Here is an 11,138-nt window from a genome sequence, read left to right on the forward strand (position 1 = left end):
TGAAGGCATTGTGAGGCCATCACGTATAACACTTACTTAAAGGTAGTGTGCTTCCTTTTTTGCTTTGGGGGGGAAGTATATGGCTGGTCTGGAGAATGAATGCAGAGTTTTTGAGGAAAAAAATATGGGCATGCTCAAAAATAATCTCTGTAACAGTTTAAAATAGTCTGAAGATTTGGAGTTCTTGTTGCAACTTTCTTCTTTCTCTCTCCCCTTTTCCCAGGAGGCAAAAATCAAGAATGGTTCTAGTGGGCAGTCGTCAAAAAAAAGAGCTTTATTTCTTGTGGTGGCAATTAATGAGAGTATGTGCTTGGCAGAGACTTGGAGGACATTCATTCAGTCTTCGTTTGACCACTCAGTTGGTCATCTGCTGCTGCTTTCCTGTGAGAATGTGAAGTAGATGCAGCTATGTTGCAGTTAGTTACGTCTCTGTGGGTTGAACCAGGGCCGCCTGCGATCTGAACAAATACAAAGTAGGTTTAGTCGTGTGTGAATCGCTGTTTTATGGCTCCAACTTGCGTTGTGTCTTTGCTTGGCTTGTAGGGGCAGGCAAAAAGGCGCTCAGTGTTCCGCTGCTAGGCAGCAGCGTTCAGACCAAACTGTCTTGTAGGCTATTTGTTATTAATGCTGCATTTCAAATTTCAGATCCCCTAAATGTCTTGAGATGTGTCCTTACTCAGCTTTGGAGATGAAGTTGGTGAAGTGAGAATGACTGTTTCACGCATACCAAACTCATCTAGTTGAAGCGGATGCTCTCGTTTGAGAACGTAGTGTAATTTGACCAAAAACCCCCAAATCACACTGAATTAGTGAAGCGTTGTCTGCTTTAGTACGTCAAAGCAGATTAGTGCCTGATTCTTAGGAGGAAATATGGGCTCTTGTACTACTCTTGTTGAGTTTCCCACGGAGCCGCTGATGTGTTTTGCAGCTTCTTGTTAAGAAATGTTTGTTCAGGGTCAAAGGATGGTCTCTCCTAGTTTCTGGTGTTTGTCGAGGGTCAAAAGTTTGTGCTTAGGGAATGCTGCTGTAAGGGGAGGAGAAAGGTGTAAGGGCTGTAAGGGATTGAGGTGTGGAGCACTGTTGTGAGTAAGCTTGTGACATCCGCTCTTACCTGACAGCAGAAAGTGAAGCTGTGTTTGCAACAGCAACGTTGTACATACTTCTTGGTATTTTAGCATAGTAGTAATAATGGTTATTATGCTGTGTACTTTTTTAATAAACATTATATTTTGTAAGAGCTGTCGCTGCTTGTTACTGGCCTGATCTCAGTTAGTTTCTAGATGAGTGACTGTCTCTTGTCACTGCTGTTTCTTGGGTCTCTAATAGATAACGGCTTTGTAACTCCATGGGAGCACAGATGTTTTTCCCAGTGTATGTGGTACTTACTTGCAGCTGCACACTATAATGGGGTGTCCACTGTATGGTAACTTGCTAATTTTTGTTATTCCAGAGTTTTCTTGGAGGCTTTTTCGGTCCTGTTTGCGAGATTGATGTTATTCTTAATGATGCTGAAACACGAAAAACGGCAGAAATCAAGACGGAAGATGGTAAAGTTGAAAAGCATTTCCTCTTCTATGATGGAGAATCTGTTTCGGGAAAGGTAAATTTTTTTTAAGTGAGTATTAATTACTGTAGTGACTCTGGCAGGCAGCTGCATATGGAAAGTCAAATGAAACATTGATACAAACAAGAACTCAATTTCAGCTTGTGTTATTTAGAGAGGAAACAGTGCTTTCCTGTATATATTCTTTTTAACCATAGTCATTCAGGCAACTGTTACAACTGAACGTTTTGAACAGTAGCTGTTTAATTGTTTCCAGTCATGTTTACGAATAAGCTTTTTGCCCAACCCTGTGCAAGCCTATCGCTCCTTCTGACAAGACAGCTATTCCAAACTGGATCCCCTTGCTTTCCCCTTCAACTCCAAAATCCACAACCTGACACGTGTAACAGTAATTTTTGGCTGGTGCAGCCAACCTGCTTTGCATACCCTGAAGCTAAGCATTGTGTTTCATGCCCTGAAGTGGTTTCTGGAATTGCATCAGAGGAGCAACATAAAAAATTCACCTGGCTGCTGAGTCAACAAGAGTTTTTATTGTTGGAAAAAAATGGAAGTTGAGATTGCCAAGGGGATTCCTCTACTTTTAGTCCTGGCAGGGAGTTCCTAGGTGCATCACTCTGGTCTTACTGGAGTAATTCTCATCCTCTGAATATTTCTGTAATGATTGGCTTTTTGTCTAAGAAACATGAGCCAGCTCATGTGTTCTGAGATGGACTTCTAAATACTTACTTTGATCTTGACTGACCTATTGTCACTGGGTATCTTCCTGCCTTTTAAGATATCTTTCCGTGCTCAGATCTTGCTTCTCTAGAAAGGTCCTTTTAGGGATGTGAAATTAAGACAAGATGGGCCTCAAACTCAGGAAACTGAGGGAACTATCTTTTGTACGCTCGCTGGTCTGAGCACTCCTTACTGGTGTCGGCAGTGCCCGAGAGGGTGTTTGAGTTTTGGCTAACACACGCACACTGGGGTGAAAGGGTTTGGAAGACCAGTAACGTACTGAACAATTTCCCCCTACCTCTCCCCTCGTTCTTGTCACCACAAAGGTAGATATTTAAAAATTTTATATTCAAGTAGGTTATTTCCTGCACGGGTAGCAATGATGTACTGGTTTTTACAGTACAGGAAATTCTCTGGTCATTGCTACCTCATAAGGAAACATGATATATGCTTAATACTTACAAGTGTCTGTGAAGGAGCGGGGTTAAGTTCACTTGAAAAGAATACATCTCGTGGCAGTTCTTTTTTGGACTTCCAGATGTGGCAGTCAGAAGATGCTTTGAAGCTTCAAAGATGGCAAGGGCGTCAAGCCTGGCTTACGTCAACTCTGCTGAAGCCCTGGTTTAGGTTCTTAATTCTGAGACTTGAAAGTTTCAACCTTACTTTTTAAGTTTTTCTTAAATGATTTAGTGGCACCCGAGTAATGCTTAATTTCATAATCAGCTGTTTGGTTTGGTTGCCTTCAAGCTCAGATAGCGCTGTTGATGTCTCAGTTTTCACAGACATGTAGTAAGGTACTTCCCTTTTGCTAAGAACATGTATGAGAGTGTAAGCGTTCAAAGTTTTAATTGGTGGTTTTTTTCTTGCCTTGGTAGGTGAACGTCTCCCTTAAGCAGCATGGGAAGAGACTAGAGCACCAAGGAATAAGGATTGAATTTGTAGGACAAATTGGTGAGTTTTGAAGCTATAAATGGGATGTCAGGTGCATGTGGTTTGTGGAACTTGGCACTTGTGACGGTCAGCAGTTTGACCCAAAGGCTGCAGCCTGATTGGGTTAGTGGATGACAAGTGTCAAAGGAAGACTAGATCCTGCTCATTGTAACGCAAGTGATGTGCTAATTTGTGCTAGTCAGAAGATCATTGAGAGGGAAGACAGGTACCTGTGAGGGGGAACTGGGATGGTGAGTATTCAGTCTGTCTCACACCAGTTAAGAATTTGATTAAGAACCACTAGAGATTTCTAAAAATTTGAACTTGTGACCATGGTATGCGTGGTTTCTGCTTCAGGTATTTCTGACTATTAATTTTTAACTTCAACACAATCTTCCCTCTGACTATAAATGATGAATGATCCTGATGTAAAAATCAAAATCAAAGCACTTGATTAATTGTTTTTCTGCTTGTGCCTTGTTTTGCCTGTATTTAAGGTCCCAAGCCAGAGTATCGGGTGTACCTACTGTGCCAGTCTCACTAATTCTTGTCTTCAGTTCTGGCTCTGAAAGAGAAGCAGCATAAAAAAGAAATGATGGGGCTGCCTATAAGAAAACACTTCTAAAATAATTCTTTAGTGATTGGTTTTCTAAAACATAGTTTTATACTGCTAATGTAAAATAGTATTGAAGCTTCAGAGGATCTCAGTGCTTTTTAGTAAGATAATGTGGTATTTATGTTAAAAATGTAATTTTCTTATAACTGTAAGTCTGGCTAGATTCGAATTATAATGAATCTTGTTCATTACTAACTTCTTACCACTGGAGGTAACCTCTCTACCCTTAGGCTGATGCTGAAATTCCTTCCCTCTGTAAGAGGCCTGTTTGCATTATTGTCTCCCTTGGAAGTAAATCTTCAAGTTTCAGCCTCATACAACTGACTTGGATTGGAATTTCACAAATTCTTTGTTTCTGATCAGTCAGTACCTGGTGTCTGACCTGTTACATAGCAGGTATGACTGAGTTCTGACACCTGCAGCTTTGAGGTGATCAGTGGGGCTGTAAAAGCAAACTTTCAGAATAAAGCAGCAGTGTGATGGGAATGAGGCATTCAGAAGTAGGGAAAAAATAGAGTTCACATATGTCAGCTTCGTTTAGTCTGTCGTCCTCTAATGGCTGTACAAGCTGTTCTTCATCTACTCTGCATAAACTTTATTCTGACTGACTTCAGTGTTTCTCAAATTTTGTGTGTTTCTGGGGCTATCTGTTGTGCTACCATTTAGAAATTCTCAGAGGTATGCAGAAGTGGTTTAAGCTACTGCTTTTTGTACTTGCCTGTTTTTATGCATCCTTTCAAGTTTTAATACAGTAATGTAAAAAGCATCCCAGTGCTGTGATGTGTCTCTGCACTACTTGGAGGCTAGCTCCACCTGCATGTCAAAGACCTATTTCAAACCAAGTCTTCAGAGTACAAATTTCTGACTGGTACAAAAACTATGGGATGTGCAACAGTAAATAAATTTCATATTATATAAATGCTTGTCAGAGCAAACAACGTACACCTCAGATATTTTGTAGTCATGTTAGAAAATAAGCAGTTACTAGTTAGTGTGAGTTTCTACCAAATTGGCAGTGCTAAACTGCGGAATTGATGTGTTCAGTTCACTTTCTTTTTTTCTGAAAAGCTTCAGTTTGTAAAAGGAACTACCACTAATGTTTTAGCTGATGCCTTCAGTTGTGAATTGTAGAGAAGCTTGTTTTTACATACTGAAGTGTTTGGATTTTTTTTATGATAATGTTAATTTTTTATAACTTTCTAAGTTTTTTTCTTGGTGAGAATTTCATGACCTAGATCTAGGGATGAGTAATAATGACACTGGTCTGGGGACAGGAGATGCTGTAGCTGTGAAACTGGTGTGTATATGCTTCTGTGTTAAGAACTTGTTTGCAACTGACTGACTTTAGACCAGTGGCCATAATAAACCATTTGATTGTAGGCTAGTAGTAATAATAAACCATTTGGTAGGTGTTGTTACTCTGCAGGACATGAGTTGGGATCACTAGCCAGTCTTGATGATGCTTAATTTTTGCCCCTTCAGCAATAAATGCTGGAAGCCAGAATCGGACAGCCCTAATTACAAAGAATGCGAGGCAAGAAATACTTATTAAAGCTCACTAAACTGTCATTTAAAAAAAAAAAAAATGCCATGGTAGTGAAGCTTCAAATGTGTTCTGTTCATCGCAGTTAGCTCTTTAAGGAATACTTACTGTAGTTTGCTGAAACTGAGGATGACTTAGAAAAACTGGATAAAACATTTGGTCAGATATGTGTAACTTCTGTTGTCCTCTCCCACCTGCCTCTGCCAAATTAGAGACAGTTTCGTTTGCTAAAAATAAACACTGAAACATGTTTTCCTTTAACTTTCTCAACTTCAGAACTCTTCAATGACAAAAGCAATACCCACGAATTTGTAAACCTAGTGAAAGAACTGGCCTTACCTGGAGAGCTGACCCAAAGCAGAAGCTATGACTTTGAATTCATGCAGGTTGAGAAGCCATACGAATCCTACATTGGTGCCAACGTCAGACTGAGGTTTGTCATGGTGAAGCCTTCTCTCCTCTCCTCCTCTACAGCAAAGGCATAATTTAGCAATTATGCTGCCCTCTTCCTCCTTTTGGAGTTCAAATCGGACACGTGACAACCAGTAGCTAGTCTGGCTTGATTAGGGTTGTTGAGATGGTTATGATGTAGCCTTTTCTTTGTTTGGAATTGCTCAGTGGTGTTTGTATAGATAAAATTCTTTCAGTTCAGTGAAGACAGTCCATATCTCTCCTTAAAAAAAGAAAAAAACCCTCAAGCCAAAAAACCACCACCAAACAAACACTCCCATGTTTCTACCTTTAAGTGTTTTATCTTGTATTTTGGTGTCTTACTCTTTCCTTTCAAAGAATACCTGCGGTTCAGAACATTAGGTCTTTTACTTATGCAGCTCTGAGTAATTATGGCTAACTTGGTGGCTTTTTTCCTAGGTATTTTCTGAAAGTGACAATAGTGAGACGGCTGTCAGACTTGGTGAAAGAATACGATCTGATTGTTCACCAGCTTGCTACGTACCCAGACGTGAACAACTCCATTAAAATGGAAGTAGGCATTGAAGACTGTCTTCATATAGAGTTCGAATACAATAAGTCAAAGTAAGTGTCACTTAAAATGAAACACATTCAAGTAACTATCTTGGGGTGAAAAGGTAGAGTGTGTAATATTTGATGAACAACTGGCGGCTGAAGACAGGAACGTCCGTCAAACGTAAAGCAACATTTTCAGTGCTTATTGTGTTGAGCTGTTTGATTACTAATTACACAGTGGCCTTTTTCAAGGAACACTTGTCTCCTGCCTTCAGTGCTAATAGGGAGGTCTGGCAGATATTTAAGACTGGACTTCTGCATTTATGCTTTTGTAATATAACTATAGTACGTCCTTTACTAATACTGCAGTGATGGAAGGGTGCTAACTACACTGCTCTGGCCGAGACGCTTACTTCCGCACTGAGCTAGATAATTAACATGTATTCAGGAAGGTGTAAAAGTTGTGTTTATTCTTTAATGAAAACCCGCCTTCTGTTCTCTTCAAGGTATCACTTAAAGGATGTGATTGTTGGAAAAATTTATTTCCTCTTAGTGAGAATAAAAATTCAGCACATGGAGTTGCAGCTGATCAAAAAGGAGATAACTGGAATTGGTAAGAGGAGCAAAGTCCAAAAAAAAAAGGCAGCTTGTAAGCTGGTTGAGCCTTAGGCAGACCTGGAGAGTGAAGTCAGTAGTTGCAGCTTTGGCACAATTGATGCTCCATGTGCTTCTTTCTCACTGGTGTTTGACTACCATTTGCATGTTGTGCTTTGGTAACCATACGTAGTAGTCAACACTGTCAGTCTGTAGCATTGTTCTGGGATTGTGACTGTTGGGTTAGCCTCACCAACGCAAGCCATTGTAAATGGAACTTGGGCATAAATATGTAGCAGCTTAATCATAGAAGCTTTGAAGCAGAAACAGCTTGATTATGGCACATCAGGCTTGTATGCCCTGAAACTAGGAAGGCAGTAAGAGGCTGTGGCTCATGACTTCATTGACCAGTGGCTGGGGCCCTAGTGAGCTGCTTGGGTGGAGAATGAGAAAGCCTCCCTGGCAGTAGAGGGAAGGGCAGAACGCTCTATTGTTGGCTTTTTGGCTAAATTAGGCACTCTGTTTCCTCATCATAAGCTCTGGAGAAAGGTGGCTCTTGTGCTGGGTTATCACCCTTCAGGTTTCTAGTCTGATCGTGGCCTGGCAGTATCAGTTGCTAGTTCTGCCCACCACACAACTGTTTCACAAGTCCTACCCTGCATGCTTGTCCCTTATTTAAAGCCTGCATTCCCAGGACTCCTTTGAAGCACTGCCTCTTCTGTGTCAGCGTGGCGAAGGAGAGAGTAAGAATGGCTCTTGTGCTGGGTGATAACCCTTCAGGTTTCTAGTCTGATCGTGGCCTGGCAGTATCAGTTGCTAGTTCTGCCCACCACACAACTGTTTCACAAGTCCTACCCTGCATGCTTGTCCCTTATTTAAAGCCTGCATTCCCAGGACTCCTTTGAAGCACTGCCTCTTCTGTGTCAGCGTGGCGAAGGAGAGAGTAAGAAATAGATGCTCTGCCTGAGAGTGGGTTTACTTGCTTGAGCTGCGTGTAACTTGTATGCAAGACACAGGCAAAAGGTGCAGCGTCATGTAATTAGAATGCTGCAGAGTAGAAATTGCAATGATAAAGCTTTGTAAATGTTTAGAACTGGTGTGTGTTCTCACCCTGAAAACTTGTTTCACCAGGACCCAGTACCACAACAGAGACTGAAACCATTGCAAAGTATGAGATAATGGATGGTGCACCAGTTAAAGGGAAGTCACTGTGCTTGTTCTAAAGGGTGAACATTTTGAGTTAAACCTGCATTTAAAAAAAAAAAAAGTGGAGTACCCACTTTGGAATTCACACTTGTCTCTGTGCTCAGTGTTATGTTTGTGATTTTTTTTTGGTGGTGTTATTATTCTTTACCCAAGGAGGGGACACAGATGGTGTTTGGGAAACTTGTTTTTATTTTGCATGTCTTCTGAAACTACATTAATGACATCCAGTTTTAAGGAACTAACTGAAACTTCTTTTTTTTTAAGGTGAATCAATTCCTATAAGACTGTTCTTAGCAGGCTATGACCCAACTCCAACAATGAGGGATGTGAATAAAAAATTTTCAGTGAGGTACTTCTTAAATCTAGTGCTTGTAGATGAAGAAGACAGACGATACTTCAAACAGCAGGTATGGTCTGTAGGAATCTTGTTGCAGAATTATCTGGGCTGTTGTACTGCTGCTTTGATAGTTCAGCACATCAGAAGCCACCTGTGCTTCACGTATGGCATAAACATTTCTGCTGGCAAATGTCTTGGAAGCTGTATAGAAAATGTTAGCTTGCAAGAAGAGGTGGTCCAGTACCTGAAGGGGCCCACAAGGAGGGGGGGGGACTTTTTACACGGGCCTGTAGTGACAGGACCAGGGGTAACAGGTTTAAACTGCAAGTGGGGAGGTTTAGATCAGATATCAGGAAGAAGTTCTTCCCGGAGAGGGTGGGGAGGCACTGGGACAGGTTGCCCAGAGAAGCTGTGGATGCCCCATCCCTGGAAGTGGCCAAGGCCAGGCTGGATGAGGCGTGGAGCAACCTGGTCTAGTGGAAGGTGTCCCTGCCCATGGCAGGGGGGTTGGAACTAGATGAGCTTTAAGGTCCCTTCCAACCCAAACCATTCAAGGATCCTGCAAGAAGGAGCCAAGGGCGATGATGGATACTGTTTCAGCAAGGATAGGATGCTCAGTGCCACAGAAAAAAACTCTCGTTGTGAACACAGACAAAACGCTTTGTGGGTAAAAGGAGCTATAGCATATGTACTGCACTGTTCTGGAAGTAATAGGGATGCAGAGTTTTTTGTGGGTGATTTCCCCATTTCCCCCCCCCCCCAAAGTCTTTGCCTATCAGAAACTTAAGATCCTTGATGCTGTTGGCTTAATGGTAGATGGTGGTTTCAAGTGTTTGCTTCCTCAAATAGGAAATAATTCTATGGAGAAAAGCTCCCGAGAAGCTGAGGAAACAACGAACAAACTTTCACCAGCGATTTGAATCTCCAGAATCACAAGCATCTGCTGAGCAACCCGAAATGTGAACTGATATAAGGTGAAAAACTTTGCAGTGCTTCAGCAGGTGAAAGATGGCAGCAGCCTGTGGGAAAAGAAGGCCAAAATTCCCATTACAACTGTCTTCCTTCATCTTGCAGTGCTGCATTTGCCGTACTATTAAAGCGTTCTTCAGTTAAACATTCAAGTATGTATATACATTTAAAATAAAGTGCTTTCTCAAACACTGGAACTTTCTTAAGCTACTATTTTATACTGCACATTTACTTTTATTTGATAATGTTAAATGCACTTGGATATGCATAAGCTTAAATCTAGTTATTTCCATGCATGGTAGGCTGGTATATTTGATTTTTGCTGATCACCTAGACAGTGTAGACTAAAGCATTTCCCTTCTCTCATGTTGTTTATTGCATGTTTCTTTCCAATGTTGCTTATTTGCAGTTGTTTTGTTTTGAAATTACAGTAAGACAAAATTGACTAAATCACACTAAAAATCAAGGTTTACGGTGAAATTGTCCTAAGACTTCTGATTACCGTGTCAGATAGGGTTTAACTGAAACTGCATGTATGTGTACAATGACAACTGTGGAGCCTTCAGACACCTTACCAAGGTTTCTAAGAAACTTTGAATCTATCAGTAGCAAAGAATGTTACAAAGCATCTTTGCTTTCCCTCCCCCAACTCTCTCTACCATATTTCTCAAAGCCTTTCATATGAGTCACTCCTGACTTTTGAGGGTTTGTTGCCCGGTAACTAGCGATTGTAAAGATATTGTCATGATTTCACCTTCAGGCGGGGAGCGGGTAAAGCATTTGAACGTAATTATCTCTTATTGATGAAATAAATGCTGGTATCGCTGATTATTTTGCAAATACATGTAACATTGTGGTTCCTTCCAGCTTCACGCTTCCACTGTCTTCACAGTCTGTCTCTTCGCTGTCCTGATAGGAGAGGCGAAAGGTCCTCAAAGGACACCCTCCTCCTAGTCCATCTGGACCTCTTGAGGGCAAACAAGTGTTTTTTGTGATCTTCTGGAAAGGTGTTTTGAAGCCAGTCAAGCCTTAAAACTGTTAGAAGCTTGTCTGGCACAGGGGATCATTTGTCTTGCTCATCTCGCATGCATTTGGTGTTTGAAGAAATAGCTTAAAGGAGTTAGTCTTCATCTGTTCACCACTGGGCATGTAGTCTGTTATCAGACGTGTAGCTTGGGCATCCAAGGAAGCCTGCCGCGTGGAAGGCTACTTGCGCTTGTGGTTCGCTTGGCCTGTAAACCAAGACTTCTCAACTCCGGTGCAAGTGTCATTGGTAACCTTACTTTATGAGTAAGTAAATAATCGAATTACATTTCTGTAAGAACTGTTTTAATACTGTGGCACTTTGATAAAGCAAAGACTCTGTGTACTTGATGCTAGCGGATATCTTTGAATGAGATCAAATTTAACTCCCTCATGTAAGTGCCTGTTCAGAAATTCAGAGAACAAAAAGCCAAATATTTTCATGGTCACTTGCATGTTATGAAATCTGGAACTGATTCCAAGAGATTTTGAAAACTTGATTGTATTTAACCAGCCTCAGATTGTGCAACCATGTATAACAAACGGGAACCGTACTGAGCTGCTCTTTGAATTATTAAAACGGCTGTATTCTCACTACCAGCGGCGTCGTCTCTCTTGGTCGGCCCTGCCCGTGGGGTGGCGGAGGGTCCCCGTGACGGAGCGCGGCGGGGCC

At 41.4% G+C, this 11,138-nt stretch overlaps 1 protein-coding gene across 1 annotated transcript; it reads left to right on the forward strand.

Annotated features, from left to right (window-relative positions):
* Positions 1–223: 223 nt before the first annotated feature.
* On the forward strand, positions 224–9,631 carry VPS26A (vacuolar protein sorting 26 homolog A (S. pombe); the record flags this gene model as incomplete). The annotated part of the gene is made up of 9 exons (XM_010155653.1): positions 224–358; positions 1,451–1,600; positions 3,157–3,232; positions 5,647–5,803; positions 6,241–6,405; positions 6,843–6,949; positions 8,062–8,142; positions 8,401–8,543; positions 9,323–9,631. Coding segments are annotated over 9 exons (1,128 nt in total), but the record flags the coding sequence as incomplete, so codon positions are not given.
* Between the last annotated feature and the right edge of the window lie 1,507 nt (positions 9,632–11,138).

The sequence above is a fragment of the Eurypyga helias genome, unplaced genomic scaffold (assembly GCF_000690775.1).
Source record: "Eurypyga helias isolate BGI_N326 unplaced genomic scaffold, ASM69077v1 scaffold8917, whole genome shotgun sequence".
Taxonomy (NCBI): Eukaryota; Metazoa; Chordata; class Aves; order Eurypygiformes; family Eurypygidae; genus Eurypyga; species Eurypyga helias.